The sequence below is a fragment of the Myxine glutinosa genome, chromosome 7 (genome assembly GCF_964187855.1).
Source record: "Myxine glutinosa chromosome 7, kmMyxGlut1.1, whole genome shotgun sequence".
Lineage (NCBI taxonomy): Eukaryota > Metazoa > Chordata > Myxini > Myxiniformes > Myxinidae > Myxine > Myxine glutinosa.
In genome coordinates, this window is record NC_136267.1 from 25526387 (window position 1) to 25544932 (window position 18546).

Here is an 18546-nt window from a genome sequence, read left to right on the forward strand (position 1 = left end):
CCGGTGGGCATCGTGGCGGACGAAGACGTACTCCGCTGTGCGAAGCTCCGGGGCGACGTGCGTCGGTGGGTGCCCGTGGCATGCCGTTGGCACCGGGGCGAACCTCTAGGCGGTCTCTTGCAGAGCGGAGCGCTGCTGTGCCGCGGACCATGGTGCCGTGGAGTCGGGGAGGAACTTGCCCGGCACCCGCAGCGGTTGCCTGAAGACCAACTCCGCCGCGGATGCGCGCAGGTCCTCCTTGGGCGCCGTCCGGAGGCCCAGCAGGACCCAGGGGAGCCTGTCGACCCAGCCGCCGTCGCGGAGGGTGGCCCGGAGCGCGGCCTTCAATGAGCGGTGAAATCGCTCACACAGGCCGTTAGCCTGGGGGTGGTAGGCCGTGGTTCGGTGCAGCCGGACCCCGAGCCCCTGCGCGACTGCCCCCCAGAGCTCCGAGGTGAACTGGGGGCCGCGGTCGGACGAGATGTCTGAGGGGGCGCCGAACCGGGCGACCCAGGTGGTGATGAAAGCCTGTGCGACGTCCGCCGCCGTCGTCGACGCCAAGGGCACGGCCTCTGGCCACCGGGTGGTGCGGTCCACCATGGTGAGGACTTGGGTGAAACCCCGCGAGGGAGGCAGAGGTCCCACCAGGTCCACGTGGACGTGGTCAAACCGGCGTTCCGGCACCGTGAACGGGGCCAACGGGGCCTGGGTGTGCCGGTGCACCTTGGCGCGCTGGCACGCGAGGCACGTCCTGGCCCAGCCGCGGACGGCCTTCCGGAGGCCATGCCAGACGAACTTGTCGGCGATCAACCTTTGGGAGGCCCTCGCGCCCGGGTGGGACAGGCCATGGATGGCGTCAAACACCTGGCGCTGCCAGCCCGCGGGCACGATGGGGCGAGGCCGCCCGAGGGAGACGTCGCACAAGAGGGCCGCGCCCGCGCCGTGTATATCTTGAGGCCACGCCTCTCTCTCGGGCATGGCCGCCGCCCACTTGGTGCGCGGAATGATGTCACCACGCCAGTGGGCTTTCGTGTCCGCCACAAGATTACTATAAGGCTGAAAAGCAACTTTCTGGAAAGGTGTTCAGTATTCCTCATTCTAAGAGTACCGACCCTTCAACACACTTACAGAGCCATATCCCAGACACAAACACTAACTAGAACGACACTCGGTAGAGAGCATACCTCCACCAGGCTGAACACTTTACGGTTTCTATCCCACTGATAGGCCGGATACAGCGGTGAGAAAAAGTTCGTGAACCCTTCAGACTTTTCTGTATTTCTGCATAAGTTTCACTTAAAATGTGATCTGATCTTCATCCAAGTCCTAATAATAGATAAAGACAGCTCAATTAAAAAAAATAGCACACAAACAAAATCTACTTATTTATTTATTTATTTATTTATTTATTTATTGAGCAAAATGATCCAACATTCAATTTCTTTGTCGGAAAAAATATGTGAACCCCGAGGTTAATCAGCTCAATTAAGAGGGTAATTACAGTCAGGTGTTTCAATCAATAATAGTCTGGTGTTGGCTTAGCGGTTAGGGTGCCGGCTTGGGATCCTAGGATCCTGGGTTCGAATCCCGGTCGATCGCTGAATAAACACCAGGGGGGTTGACTCGGCCTGTCATCCTTCCGAGGTCGGCAAATTGAGTACCAGTTCACTGGTAATTCCCTGTGTGTCGCAAGAGGCGATGAACAGGGTTGGCGGCAGGAAGGGCATCCGGCTGTAAAACATTGCTTCAAAAAGGGGACCACGGTGCCGAAGAAAGGCCAACCCCTGCTCTGCGGGGAAAAATGGCCTCCAAAGGTGGTTGGTTGTTTCAATCAATAGGATGACAATCAAGAGTGAGCTTGGGTGGCCCTGCCCTATATGAAAAACATAAACTTTGTTCATCACCATCAGAGTCTGGTCTTCACCCCACAGGTTTGTGGAAGCGTGTCATGCCTCGATTAAAAGAGGTTTCTGAGGACCTCCGAAAAAGAGTTGTTGATGCTCATTGGTCTGAGAGGGTTACAAAACCATTTCTAAAGATGTTGGACTCCACCAATCCACTGTCAGGCAGGTAGTGTACAAATGGAGAAAATTCAACACTGTTGTTACTCTTTCCAAGAGCGGTCGTCCAATGAAAATCACTCCAAGACCAAGGCGTACAATAACGCAGGAGGTCACAATACTTCAGGGTTGCGTCTAAGGATCTGCAGGCCTCTCTTGCATTGGCTAATGTCAGTGTTCGTGAGTTCACCATCTCGAAAACACTAAACAAGAATGGTGTGCATGGGAGGATAGCAAAGAGGAAACCACTGCTCTCCAAGAAGAACATTGCCGCCCGTCTCAAGTTTGCCGAAGACCACCTTGGAAGAATATTCTGTGGACAGATGAGTCGAAAGTGGAACTTTTTGGCTTAAATGAGAAACGTTATGTTTGGTGAAAACCAAACACTGCATTCCAACATAAGAACCTCATCCCAACCATGGTGAGAGTATCATGATTTGGGCCTGCTTTGCTTCCTCAGGACCCGGACGGCTTGCCATCATTGACGGAACAATGAATTCTGGATTGTACAAGTAAATTCTACAGGGGAATGTCAGGGAATCCATCTGTCAGGTGAAGCTTAACATAAAGTGGGTCAATGTGCAAGACAACGATCCTAAACACACAATAAAATCTACAACAGAATGGCTGAAGCAGAAGGGATTTTGATTTTGGAATGACCAAGTCAAAGTCCAGACGTTAACACAAGTGAAATGTTGTGGCAGAACCTGAAGCGAGCGGTTCATGCCAGAAAGCCACAAATATCTGAGTTGAAGCAGTTCTGTAAAGAGGAATGGGCCAAAACTCCTCCAAGCCGATGTGCAGGACAGATAAAGAGTTACAGGAAACATTTGGTTGAAGTTATTGCTGCTGAAGGGGTAGGGGGTGCCACCAGTTACTGAATGCAAGGGTTTCCATACTTTTTCTGACAAAGAAATTGAATGTTGGATCACGGATCATTGTGCTCAATAAATAAATGAAAAGTAGATGTTTTTTGTGTGCTATTTGTTTAATCAGGTTAGGTTTATCTATTATTAGAACTTGGATAAAGATCTCATCACATTTTAGGTCAAATTTATGCAGAAATACAGAAAATTCTAAAGGATTCACAAACTTCTCCACAAACTTTTCCTCACCACTGTATGTATCCAGTCCTTAACCAGGATCGAATCACTTGTTCATGTAACTTCCCCAACTCAACCACCGTGTTTTGTCATAATTCGTACACAACTGTTTGAGATATCTAGCTACATATTGTTTATGGTTCTATCTCTTGATGGAGAAGAATCACTTTTTAAAAAAATTCTCGTAACCGGATACGGATTCAGATCTTCACCAAAATCGGATCGATTCGTACTTGTCACACACCCAACACCAACACCTGTCCACCAAGTTTTGTCCGAATGCGTCCATATCTTTTGAGATATCCTGCTCACAGACAGACAGACAGTGGTGAAAACATAACCTCCATCCACCTTCAGTGGCGGAGGTAACAAACAGGCCTCAAATACACCACAGAACTCGCACTTGCTGGAAAGGAAGAATGACACTCATTATCAAGCGTGATGTTGATTAAAATGAAATAAAATGTTCGTGATGTTAATTATAAATCGAGAAAATGGTGTTACGTGCTGCTCCCCAAACCCCGGTCACGGTGTACCTTCCGAGCCCCGAGAGGAGTCGCGGCAGAAAGATGCGTTATTCTGTATGTCAAAGATCAATGGTGAAACCACACCAATTGTTACCAACCAAATAAGTATTGTATTAAGATCACACAAAAATAACTAAAACAACAATAGTAATCAATTGTACAACCAATATATATATTTCCTATGATGGTACCATCAGGTTCGTACAATATAACTCACTGTGCTCCAAGTGAGCTAAAAGAAGAACATTCCCCAATGTCTCTTTCCTGGCTTCAAGCCAAAGTTGGTTCCGGCTTCAAGCCAAAGTCGATCCGCTCCAGTAATCGTCAGAACTATGTCTAATCGAGACCAGAATCCCATTCGGATGACAGTCACAGTCCCGCTGCCAAAGCTGCGCAAAGGCGCCCTCAAGGCGACTGGGAAATCACACCGTCGGGTATGGACGTTCCACGGCTCCAAATCGGCGAACCGCAGATGTCCCACTCAAAAGCCATGTTACACACACACCAGATTAACGTCTGACTGCGGTGAAAATGGTTGAAGCGAGATGAAAAACCTTGAGCGAAGCGCAAAGCGCGCGAGGCAAAATGGCCGACGACCCGTTCTCGAGGCGTAACGGCACTACGATGATTCTCCTCGGAATCAACCGCAAAACCTGACACGTAGGTTGATCTGTCACAGCGATAACAACTCTGTCGCAGGAATCCCTTTCCCAGGAAACCCAAAGTTCACTCGTGACCCTCATTCGCCAATCGTTCGCTCCAGACCTCGAAACAGCTTTGGCTTCTTGTCTGACTCACTCGCTCCACCTTCTCTTCCTCTTCCTCTTCGTCGTCGTCCGGTTTCATTTAAAACATTAACTTTTTTACCTTTTGAAAATAGTAATTTCTAACTCCCTTAAACGACAACAATAATAGTACATGGAATCAAAAATGTTTACAGTGGATGAAAACCACAACAACGGAAGTGACGAATCCGTAACGATGGTTATGGATTCATGAGCATGCATAATTCCTACTGTCCCAATACTTTTGGTAATCGAGTGTACTTAACTGATATTGTGCAATTTGTCTTTGATAGAACGGCTTTTGGAATGACACATTCTGCGATCTCAAATATGGTTTCATTTGTAAGAAGGCTGCCTCAACTGGAAATGCAGAAGCTGTGGTCACCTCAGGTTGTCACCAGGTTTGACCTTTTGTTTCTTCCCTTGACATTCACAGAAATGAAAATGTCTTAGTGTTAATAGACATAAAAATATCATAATCTCTGGACTTTTGTTTTATCGGTACTGGCATTTAAGACCCGGAATACCAATCTTTGCTGTGATGGCTAAATCTACGGGGCAATAATAAAAAATGATTCCGGGGAGATCACAAACCTTCACAAACAAAAAAAAGGAAACAAACCTTCCTTTTTACTTTTCTGTGTCACAAACCTTTCTGGGAGTTCTCTGAATCCACCATCTTTGGTTTCATTGAAATCAGTGAATCCTTTCTCAAGTTAACAAAAAAGGATTCCAGGGAGATCCTACCCTCCGTGCGGGATAACCAGCATCACAAGTTGACGTTTTCAGTTTCGCCACGTGCACCCAGACACAAACCTTCCTTTCTAAAAATATTTTTTGCATCACAAAACTTCCTGGGAGTTATCTGAATCCACCGTCTTTGATTTCATTGAAATCTGTTAATCCTCTTTCAAGTTAACAAAAGAGGTTTCCTCAGAGATCCTGGCCTTCGTGTGAGAATAACCAGCGAAGCAAGTTGGTGTTTGCAGTTTCACCACTTGGGTCCAGTCACAGACCCTCCTTTTAAAACTTTTTTTTGCATCACAAACCTTCCTGGGAGTTCCCTGAATCCACCGTCTTTGGTTTCATTGAAATCCGTTAATCCTTTGTTAAAATAAAACAAGAACAATGTGACTGTGTCACCAATATGCCTCCGCATGGTCCCACAACAGGTAGATGCCATCGCTCACTATCCTAAAAATAAACAAGTTTGATTTAAATCCCTTCAGGACAGGACAGGTTTCACATTGATCGGTGAAGCGGTTTCAGAGAAAGGATTTTTTAAAATATCAGCTTAATATGGCTGCCAAACCAAGTGACATATGACGTCACAATTATAAAAACACTCTGCATGGGTGTCACTACTACCCTGAAAGTTTCATCTCAATCAGACATGTGGTTGCTGAGAACAACGAGATTTAGCCCATACGGACGGACGGACAACACAGAAGCATAATGCCTCCGGCCACCTTTGGAGGCGGAAGCATAAAAAGGATTCCTGGAAGATCCTGCCCCCCGTGTGGAGATAACCAGCGTAGCAAGTTGGCGTTTGCAGTTTCGCCAGGTGTGCCCATGTACCCCACACACAAACCTTCCTTTTTCTTTTCTTTTTTTCTTGCGTCACAAACCTTTCTGGGGATTTCTCAAGTTATCACATGACAAACAGACCGACCGACACGGATCATTTTATAATCTAGAGATACACAGTAAACGTTATTCTGCCCCTTTTATCAAATACAGATCAAGTAATTTCTCTCTCATGGTAATTTTGTAGCCTACCTAAAATACCAATGCTGTTTGATTAACCATCATTTATATTCATCAGAAGGTTATGTATTGTCATGTGGACGGCCCCTCTTTAACCACTTAGCCACAATCGCAGATGGCATTGAGACCGAGCACATGCCTATGTCGTTTTCTCAAAGATGGCCGGCTTAAGTTTGAATACGCCCAGAGTGGTGATGGATGGTCTGTGGTTTATACGTGCTTATCAGTATTACAATTATCCTAATTTAACCGCCAGGGATTACTAAACACACTGATTACTAAACGCATGCGTGCATGCGTGCGTGTGTATCAACTGTTTAATATTTTAATGACAAATTTCGTACATTGAAACAATCAGCATGCACTATCATTGTCAATGTATGCATGGATGGGCAGACAACCAATGCTCAAAGGAAGAGGGAGGCATGGTTTCACATGATAATTTACTGTGACCATCCCTACCTTGTTTACATACTTTTTGGCCTATCATCCCGACATCCTTTTATATTTAAAATGTTTTTATTACTTGTCGAATACATACCCCCTCCAACGTAACAGTATGTAATTTGAGAAGTGCTCTTCACTTTAAGTTGAGATATTTTAGAGTGTAAAAGTCGTGTCTGCTTGTCTGTATTTAGGGTTGTGAGAAGTTTGAAAAATCTTGCTTCTGCTTCTACTCCAGAGATATGGACTTCAATGAGGCTAAAGAAACATGCAATGCCAACAAGGAAAACCTGTTATTCACCTTAAATAGGTAAAACAAAGTTTCATTCAAGAACCCGTTTTGGAGTTTTTATTTTGAAAATGTATGTTTTTTTTGTTTGCATGTTTTTACTATAATTATGTACTTTCCAGTGGTGTGTGAAAAACACTTCCTGGTAGGTCAAAGAGAGTAACAGGATTATTTGCAGAGAAAATGGCTGCAGATTATTTCTTGTTTAATGGGATTGGTCTCTGAACTCGACATATATTATGTAAAACAGTTTTTCTGCATGATTTGTACAAGTTTGGCAACTTGCTGAATATGCCAACATGAACACACACACACACACACACACACACACACACACACACACACAACAACAACAAAACACATGTGCACACACTCATGCATATGCACATACACACGAAGGTGGATATTTGAGACCTGGAAGGGCTACGTTCCACCTTCTGAAACCAGCATATGGAGTTAACAACCACTGACACACACAGTCACACACATCACACACACACATAATCACACACACACACACACACACACACACACATATATGTATGTATGTATGTATGTATATATATATATATATATATATATATATATGTATGTATGTATGTATGTATATATATATATATATATATATATATATTGTTGCGGATCTCAACGTCAGCCTTTTTTCCCCTTAAGAAGGGGGGATTAATCCCCTTGTGTGCGACTGACCGACGTGAGTCCTGAAGTTGCGCAGCTCCCTCCGGAGAGGCAGGTGACCAACCTCGTTTGCGACCGCGAACAAGATGTTAATTGCCGAGCGGATTAGCAGCCGCGGCACGAACCATTAGCAAGTACTAGACCCGATTCTGAACGTTGGCCAAATCGTGCCACAGGTATTCAATTGGGAAAAGACAAGGACGAACGGATGTGAGGAAACCAGAAGGTAAGGAAGAACAAATATAATTTATTACTAATATTTACACAATTAAAGGAACCAAGGAGAAGGAAAGATACGAAAATAATTTACAGAAGGATGGAAGGACCAGAAGACACAGTGCAAATACTAACTTATCTAAACAGGCTTAACTTATACCCCAGGACAACACAGAAGACGGACGACAGTCAGACTTACACGGGGGGGGGTGATGATAGGGATGAATGGCACGAATGGCTGGAAGGGGAGGAAGGTTCAGGAGGTCCACAGAGTTGGAAGGATGCGGGTCCGGTTCGTGTAAACGACAAGGCTCGAGGTGAGCGGCCGCCGACCCTTCTCAATCTCGTTCGCACGGCGGCGTTTCTTCGTAGCAGCGGGTCGAAGCTGCGTGTCACAGGGGGGGCCGGACTACGGAGGTCTCGAAGCTGCGGTTTGTTCCTCAACTTTCGCAGTGCTCACTCCTCCACTGAACTTGACTTTGTTGCTCCTCCTCCACTGAACTCTCAACAACAACCACCGCTCCTCCTCCACTGAACTCTCAACAACAACCATTCAACTCTCTCCCGGTGGACTGCGGTGGGAGGCTCCGGGCGAGGGGTTATATATCGCCACACCCTTTAACGTTCGCGAAACCGCCCGATCGTTCTTTGTCCGCCCTCTCAAGCCAAACCCCTCGTGCTTGGTTGGTCGGCAAGGGCTTTCCTGGCTCCACCCTCTGATGACGAGGTGGAGACACGCCTTTCTTCTCCAAGTTAGAGCACATGGCAATGGCGGCGAATGCAGTTGGCAATAGAGGCTTTTAGGGAATTGAAAGGGGATTCTACCTTATTTCAATTCGATGCAATGCAGAGTCAACTAATGGGAAACACAGCCTTAAACTAATACACATAATAAGGAAATAACTACTTAGAAGGGTATATGGTGGCCTACGTGCATGTATATGGACTAACTAAGAGGACGACCTTTGACCTTTACACACAAAACGGAGATATTTACAAGAAATCATTACACTACTTAGAGGGTGATATTTACAACAATTCTCAAAACCGCAACACTGCACCCTCATCCCCCAAGGCACGTCCTGGGCCTATAAAACTTACTTAGTGTGACATGTAGGTGTAATTCCCTCTACAATTAACCTGACCCTGAGTGCGACAGTTTTAAAACACAAATAAGTATGTCCCCCTGCTGCATTGCACCCTATCTAACAGATTCACGCCCACAGGATAACCGAATTGCGGAATTGTTTTCAAACTAAACATGAACGGTGGGGAGCATTATTTACAAGTGACGCTAATTGTATTTACAAAACGCAACCCAAGACCTGTGATTGTTCTTTGGGGGGGGGGGGGGGGGGAGACAGCCTGCACTGCATCGACGCACCAGCACCAACAAAGGGCACCATAAAGCACCATAAACGCACCAGTCGGTGCACAGTCACCACAGTTCATAAAAAAATTAACAAACCCCTACTGTGGTCTTGCTCTTCGGCTCCCTCTGCTGGCCATTGTTCTTCTTGATGTTGTCATTCTCCGTCTTCTTGCTGGCGGCCTATTTAGACATAATAAAAAGCACAAAACGTGTCCACTTTTTATTTATGGCCCACAGGGGCCAACTATGGGTGGTTCACCTGTGTGGCATAGGTGCCACGTTACCGAGGTCCGCAAGCAAGATCTTCCTCTGGCCAACCTGGCCGGCTCCAGCAGAGGGGCCATGCCCCAACCCGTGGGGTCCATGAGTGGTGCCCAGCCACAGACATGTGGTCCATAAGTGGTGCAGGCAGCTGGTTGCGGGGGTTCGGGCACACAATGGCGGACTCCCGCACGCTCCCCTCGGTGCCCAGAGAGCACGATCCATGGGTCGGGGAAGGAAGACAGAGAGGGCAGGTTAGCGAGGGGTAAGGTCACAAGGGTACACATCAATAAAGGCAATGCAAGGTGAGGTGCGTCTGGAGACTGAGCGGAGAAGAGCTCGTCCCTACCGTACGTCACCCCCCCTGTTACCTGTTCTACCCTTGCCCCTTACCCCCGTATGTACAAAAATCTACACCCTTACCAATTTGTCACTACTGTCTCGCCCTCCCCTTATTTCCCCTATACCAAATTCGTCACAATCCCATTGTCTAAATTTGCCATTACCAATTCATCATCAATCCTCATAAGGAGGGAGAGATGGAACATCATCACAATGTCACACCCACGTCATGATGCGTCTCACAATCCAAACATTTGCACAGAAAGATAACAACAACAAACCCCATGGCACAGTGTGGAGCACCGTCGTTACCTCAGGTGAGTGGATGTAGATGGTGCAAGGAGATTTCCATCCTATCTACCTTCTAAATGACATTAACACTTGACACTACCCGGGGTCTTTCCCTGCCAATCCATTGGCCAACTTACTCTATGTGGTTTTAAGAACCAAATTCCCATTGACCAAACTGTGGTGCTTCATCAATTTGGGGTCTCACTCCCCCGATTCAACTCCCTGTGCCTTTGCACAATTTCAGGACTGGGTCGTGTGGCTCTCCCAGCAGGTCTACCCACCTGCACACCTCCACCACTGCAGTTGCCTCCGAGCTTACCTGCTCCTTACCCTAACCTATCTACCTGGGGAAGGCCCTCTGGCGCTCTCCCCACTCGGTGCCCTCTCTGGCACTGGGCTACCCAGGTCCGTCCTCCGGATCCTCGGGCCCCATCCACAACTCTACCGGCTCCCAGAGCCCACCTGCGGCCTCACCTGACCGACATCCTCACAGTGGTGGAGTGCCTATTTAACTACACACACTAACAGGCCACACGCCCAGCCATTTCCACGACACTAATGCACCCATCCAAACACCATTCTTCCACACGCACCACAGATGCCAATATCCAACCACAATTTACCTACTCCCTCTACCTAACTCTTAAACTACCCTCCCCGGGTATTCGTGATGGGGTCCATCCTCCCCATCCACTGCCTTCGCACCATCCACTCCACTCCACAGTTTTCACCATACTCACGCCACACCATCCATTCCATACTCTATATATTCCATACTCCATGTATTCCACACAACCATTCTCCATACACCTGTATTTGCACACCTGTGCCATCACACCTGGTGCTTCCTGCACCCTCCTTCCTCCCAGGCTTCTTCAATCATTCCATACAATGCACAACCACAATTGTTCCTTATGCACTGCTCCATACACTTCCACGCTCAATACAACTCACAATCACCTCACACTTTTCGCAATACACTTACGAATACACTTTCAACACTCACACGGCATCATCTGACCTACCTGGTGCCCTGCTAACTTGGTGCTCCCCATCTTCCCTTTAAACTAAGCACATCCCACGTCATTAACAACCATTCTAACCTCTCTATGTCCCCGACTACCTGTCCAATGTCGCTACTTACCTCTACCGTTACCTATGGTCATCTCTAGGTCCCTATACATTATCCTAACCCTCCCTCGGCGAGTTTTCACTGCCAAACCCCATAAAACTATTGCTCATGTGCCCCATTTGTGCGAGGGATGGTGGATTTGCCATTCCTCCACATCGGGCATCTCTCACTACCAATTTTGCCATCAAATTCCAACCAATCAAAATTTGCCAATCACTGCCAATCATTCTACCAATCATCAATCTGCCAATCAAATTTTTGCCAATCCCAAATTCCCTATCCCTACCAAATGTCCTTTAACTTGAGCCTCGGTGCGTCTTTACATTTTCAAAGCCCGGCTTCGCGGAGCCGAGCAATGAATGCGGGTGGTTTGTTGCCGGCGGTTGGATCCGTCCGGCATTCGGTTCAGGGAAGGAGGTTTGCTCAGGCCGAGATCCCAAGGTCCACCTCGGCGCGGAGCCGTCCGGTCTCCCGCCCGATGGCCCGATCTCGCCCTGCCGGAACGCCTCAACCACAAGGGGTCGCCGTGCCGACCCTTCCTACCGGGCCGCCCGCTCCGCTTAGCGGAGCACGGACGCGACCGTTTAGAGCGAGGCCAGGCGTGGATCCCGCACGGCGGTTCTTTCGAAACCGCCGTGGTTACGATCCCCGCTGGTTCCCGCTGCACACAAAGCCCGGCACGAACCGAGGGCTCGCTTCGGCTAAAAGTCGACCTAACCGCTGCTCCGTTTAGCGCCGATGCTTCACTTGCATGCTCACACCCCGCGTTCCGTCCCTTATTCGCACATCCAAGCATCTCCATACACTCCGTCATTGCACCTTCTCTTACACACCCCGCAGGTACACTCATTACGCTCACAGCCTTCGTCACACACCTGACCACCGCACACCTCGGCACACACTCGTCGTTCACACACCTCATCAACACACCTCTTCGCGCCCACTCCTCGGTCACATCCTCTGTGACAACCACGGGTGTGCACTCTTCCATACACCCAATCACGTGCTTTACTACCAACTCAAGCGTGCATTCCCACACGTGCTCGACCATTCCAGGTGTGCATCCTTTCATTCCAGGTGTACATCCTTCCATTCCAGGTGTGCATCCTCTCTCACCTGCTACAACCAACTCGTGCTCCGTGTCACTTTCGTCACTACTCTCACCACCACACTCGGTCGCGCATTTACCCTTACTCTCGACAGCGCACTCTGTTATCATGCACCCATCCGTTACACACCTTTCCCGTGCATCCTCTTGTGCACACTCTCCCGTTACGCCCTCCGTAACACTCACCACAGGTGTGCACTCTTCCGTTACATCCCCTGTAACACTCCCCATCACGCGCTTCCATGTGCCCCCCTGCACCTGCGCCAACTCACTCTCGACAGCACACTCACTCCTCGGCGCGCACTTTTTCCTCACACACCCCATAGTCGGACATCCTCGCACACCTCCTCCTTCACACTCTGTACCTGTCGCACACCTTACCAGCGGCCTCTCACGAACACCCGGGTCTACACCAACACCCAAGCCGACTGAATCTCCCCTCACACCATATACATTTCCGAGTATATCGCCACTCACCTCGGCACCTCGTCTTCGCTCCTCCTCTGCCACCTGCAAACTCTTTATTTGGTTAGTAAGCACATCATCACGATTTGAGCACAGGCCTTGCACCAATTCCATCACCTCCTCCTTTATCTCTCTCTTAGTTTCCCTCCGTCTCTTCTTAATTTCACTCACCCCTCTTCCACATCCTCTAACTTTTGCTTCACCTCTTTCATTTCCCGCTGCGCCCCCTCAATTTCTTCCTCTAGTGCCACCTTGGTCGTTTCTATGTGCGTCCTTACCTCCCGTTCTTTCGTCTCCATTGCCTCTGTCACCTCGTCCAACCTCTTTGTCAACCCCTCATGTACCATCTGACATTCCCTCTTCGTCGCTACCAGTTCCTTTTTTATTTATTTCTGCGTCGCCTTTAACCCCCCGATTATCGCAGTGTTCTTTTCCACTTGCTCCACTAATTCCTTCTGTCCCACCGTCAGCTGTTCTACTCCCCTCGTCAGATCCTCTATGCCCCCCTGTAACCTGGCCGTACGATTTCTCACCTCTTTCTCCATACGCTCCTCACCTTGCTTTACCTCCTCGCGTACCCCCGAGACCTCCTCGCTCACACCTCGTCTGATCTCCTCCCCCTTTCTCCCATCTCTTTGGTAGATGCTGCCCTCATCTGTTCCAAATAATTCCTCTGGGCATCCAATTTAGTTTCCAACCCGATTTTCACCTCCTCTATCTGATCTCCCATTTGTTTAATTTCCCGGGCAGATTGCTCCCCTATTTCCCTCAATTTGCCTTCCATAGTGTTTTCTAACCCATTCTTCACCCCTTCCATCTGGTTCTCCTGGGCAGCCAATCTATTTTCCAACCCCGTTAACCCCTCCTTCATTTCCCCCATTTGATTACCCATGTCCTCCATTTGTCCCCCTAATTTACCTTCTAGCCCTTCCAACCTGTTGTCTAACCCTTCAAATTTATTGTCTAACCCCTCAAATTTGGCTACTAGCCCCCCGATGTGATTTTCCAATCGTTCACTGGTACCCCTCGCTTCGTCCCTCATTGCTCCCATTTGGCCTCCCATTGCTGCCATTTGGCCTCCCAGTTTCTCATTCATTCTGTTTTCCATTCGTTCCATTTCTGCCCTTGATTTGTTCCCCGACTCGGCCATAAGGGCCCTTATTTGCTCCATGAATAGGCCCCAGTCCATCGGCGGCGCTGCTTCAGTCACGGGCGTGGCGACATTTGGTGCCACTGCAACCCCGTGCGTGAGGGCGCCATCTTGGGCGCCTGAAACCTCTGCAACCACATCCTCCTTGCTCTCCTCCTCCATATACCTTTCCCTGGGGTCCTGGGTCGACTCTAAACCCTCTAATTCTCCCACTGGCACCCGATCGCCTTGACTATCCATGGCACGATTTAAAATTTAGGATGTTAAATAAAAAATTTTTTTGGGCCACTTGTAGTTTTGAGTGCGCGAAGCGCACTTCAGGTCCGAATCTCGCTCCTGACACGAATTGTTGCGGATCTCAACGTCGGCCTTTTTCCCCTTAAGAAGGGGGGATTAATCCCCTTGTGTGCGACTGACCGACGTGAGTCCTGGAGTTGCGCAGCTCCCTCCGGATAGGCAGGTGAGCAACCTCGTTCGCGACCGCGGACAAGATGTTAATTGCCGAGCAGATTAGCAGCCGCGGCACGAACCATTAGCAAGTACTAGACCCGATTCTGAACGTTGGCCAAATCGTGCCACAGGTATTCAATTGGGAAAAGACAAGGACGAACGGATGTGAGGAAACCAGAAGGTAAGGAAGAACAAATATAATTTATTACTAATATTTACACAATTAAAGGAACCAAGGAGAAGGAAAGATACGAAAATAATTTACAGAAGGATGGAAGGACCAGAAGACACAGTGCAAATACTAACTTATCTAAACAGGCTTAACTTATACCCCAGGACAACACAGAAGATGGACGACAGTCAGACTTACACGGGGGGATGATGATAGGGATGAATGGCACGAATGGCTGGAAGGGGAGGAAGGTTCAGGAGGTCCACAGAGCTGGAAGGATGCGGGTCCGGTTCGTGTAAACGACAAGGCTCGAGGTGAGCGGCCGCCGACCCTTCTCAATCTCGTTCGCACGGCGGCGTTTCTTCGTAGCAGCGGGTCGAAGCTGCGTGTCACGGGGGGGCGGACTACGGAGGTCTCGAAGCTGCGGTTTGTTCCTCAACTTTCGCAGTGCTCACTCCTCCACTGAACTTGACTTTGTTGCTCCTCCTCCACTGAACTCTCAACAACAACCACCACTCCTCCTCCACTGAACTCTCAACAACAACCACTCAACTCTCTCCCGGTGGACTGCGGTGGGAGGCTCCGGGCGAGGGGTTATATATCGCCACACCCTGGAACGTTCGCGAAACCGCCCGATCGTTCTTTGTCCGCCCTCTCAAGCCAAACCCCTCGTGCATGGTTGGTCGGCAAGGGCTTTCCTGGCTCCACCCTCTGATGACGAGGTGGAGACACGCCTTTCTTCTCCGAGTTAGGGCACATGGCAATGGCGGCGAATGCAGTTGGCAATAGAGGCTTTTAGGGAATTGAAAGGGAATTCTACCTTATTTCAATTCAATGCAATGCAGAGTCAACTAATGGGAAACACAGCCTTCAACTAATACACATAATAAGGAAATAACTACTTAGAAGGGTATGTGGTGGCCTACGTGCATGTATATGGACTAACTAAGAGGACGACCTTTGACCTTTACACACAAAACGGAGATATTTACAAGAAATCATTACACTACTTAGAGGGTGATATTTACAACAATTCTCAAATCCGCAACAATATATATATATATATATATATATATATATATATATATATATATATATATATATATATATATATACACACACACATACACACACACACACACTAGCCGAAACCCGTGGAACATCCGCGGAAGGGAGGATGTGGTGTATGGATAGAGTGTACCATTATGGATGGCATAGGGGATTTGCTTGTCCGAGTAAGAGGTAGGAAGAAAGATGAGAATGAAGAGTGCGTATATGAACAACGTATTTATTGCAATCTACTTAAATGACAACGCTACGATATGCTTTTGAAAAATGAATGGATTCGTAATAGGAATCGGCATAGCACCACTCTGGCCACACTGGCGCAGTGGTATGTGTCAATGGAAAGGAACAGCAGTAGAACCATAGACTTTTAAAAAATGAACGGATTAGTAAATCGACTGGAATTAGCCCCATACTGGCGCATTGTTAAGCGTCAATGTCAAGGCAGAGCAGTAGGAATATAATACAATGAACGCAGTATCAGAGGTTGAAAGTATTTTAAAACTTCTGGATAAACAATGTTTTGGGGTAATAGTCAAGCCTCTGACAACTCCTTGCGTACTCGTATTATCAACCTTGATATGACTGATCGGGGATTGAGTATCCCACATGGTCCGTGAATCATGGTTGATTTGACAACCTCATAAAGCTGGGCTTGTATGGCTGGATCTGGAATTTCTGCACATATAAGTGAGTCAATGTCCTCTGAATGGCGCAACTTACTTTCTGCATCAAGTACAATGAGTAAATGACAGTGCGGTAAGCCTCATTTTTGATATTCGATAACATGGACAGTAGCGACTGGTTTACCCAATACATGACGTACTTTTATGTCAGCAAGAAGTGCATCCAGGTGACGTTTGAAAACTCGAGCAACCAAATCGGGTCGATTCTCTACTCTCTGACCTTGACCCAAGTTTTCGGTTATTTCCTTGCATTTCGAATTGCAAGTAAAAGTAAGAAAAAGGTCAGGCTTGCCATACTTGGAGATGATAGCCATTGCGTCTTGGTATTTCTGTGCCATGGCCCGAGGACTACCTTGGAATGTTGAAGGCAATATGACAATTTTACCAGGAGACAATGCTGACAATTCGGCTTGTCGACCAACGTGATCCATCAATCCCTGATAAAGTTCTACGCGTAGAGACGATTGATTACGACGGATGAAGTCTAGGCGAGATGCTTCAGTTTTGACATAACAGTCAACCAAGTACTGTTGAAAAAGTTTCCCACCAGAGTGGATGGGACTGAAGCCACGTCGAACTGCACATCGGTATGCATAGAACTGTAGCATGGTTACCCTGTACCTCTTTGCAGTTTGGCGCTGAGAGCAATGTTTCATATCTAGTGACCAGCCAAGGTCTCCTCTCGGAAATAAAAGAGGATACACCATGGGGTCCATATTAGAAGACATGTAAGAAATATTGCAAGGAGCATCACCACGTGGGTACACAACAATGTCTCTGTTGGGAGGTGGAGCACCATTGTCACCGACGAAAATAACAGCCACTTCGTCATGACGGGGCTCATTGTAGCGGCGCTGGTCACCACCCAGCTTCATGTACATGGTGACGCTTGTTGGAGGAGTACCACGTTCAGCGGCCTCTCTTGCTTGCGCCTGTTCAACTTGACGCATATTCTTATAAGCAGCAATGTAAGGGTTAAGCTGTGTAAGACAATTGTTTTTGAGACTCATAACATCACGTCGACAATTTTGATTGTGCTGATTTTTCATTCTCTTTTCAATAGCTAGATCTCCTTCTAGAATATACAATTGGTTGTAAACGGGTTCTGCACCTGGTTCAGGGTGAAGGGAACCGGTTTGGTGATAAATCTGACCATGGATGCGAAAACAATATGGGCCTAGACCTGGTGGCGTAGCCAATTGGGCACCGAGCGACGCCAGAGCAAAAGCGCTATTATACTGTCGAATATGTTCTAAAACATTTTTGCTTCTGTCATCAGTACCCAGAAATAAATTTTTCAATACAGATGGATACGGATGTAGTGGTGGAAGTTCAACTTTACCATTGTGGCAGCAGTTTAATGCTTCCTTCGGGAAACGAAGAGCTGCACAGTACTCACAAACATTGTCCATTGTTCCAGAAAAGAATTGTTCTACCTGAGGAAACATTTGACGGCCGAGGAATCGACTGTTTGAGCGGTGTGGTTGATCCATGGCAGTAGATGCTTCATTGCCATGTTCAGGGGCTTTGGCAGTGGAGTGGTGTGGTTGGTCTCGAAGTCAATGCCATCCTTTTATCTCTTCGTATACAAGTCACTGATTTCTACCTTATCGTGAACAGGGTAAAGCCTACTTTGATATAATCATGAACGGTGGCAGATGCAGGAGTTGGTGAAACGAAAGGGGGGGGGGGGGGGGGGGGAGGTGATCATGACCTACCCTACACCACATGGCCTACGCCATTTGTTGAGATCATGGCCACAACGGAAACACAACAACTGGATAGGTAGGGCCTAGACCTACGCCTACTTTTCGTCGCTCGGCGAAGTACACTTTGTTTTAAGCTTTCAGAAGCTGAAGCCTTGGTATTTATTGCTTTATATGATACTGATGGGCTGCTGATCGGTTTCACTTCGTTGTAATCACAGTATATGGAAGACATTATGGTAAACCCACCTGATGAGGTTAGCGTACACCGCGATCGACGACACCGGCACAAATGCATGCTCTGGATTGTCCACTCAGTGGACGGTTTGCTGTCGCCTTCAACTGTCCAATCAGCGGACGGCTTGCTTCGCCTTCACCCAGCAGACGCCAATAAGATGGCGTCGTATCGGCAGTTAATCGGATGCTTTTGGGCCCCAACGTCGGCTAATTCAGATTTTTCGAGTATGGCTGTACGTGATAAAC

General features: G+C 47.8%; 1 protein-coding gene across 2 annotated transcripts in view; it reads left to right on the forward strand.

Moving 5' to 3' along the window:
- LOC137412181 (macrophage mannose receptor 1) overlaps positions 1-18546 on the forward strand; it is a 234998-nt gene that overhangs the window by 100433 nt on the left and 116019 nt on the right. For both annotated transcript variants that reach the window (XM_068097464.2, XM_068097465.2), the window contains 2 exons: positions 4748-4855; positions 6860-6975. In XM_068097464.2, coding sequence (XP_067953565.2) covers positions 4748-4855; positions 6860-6975 — 224 coding nt within the window. The remainder of the gene's footprint in view (positions 1-4747; positions 4856-6859; positions 6976-18546) is intronic.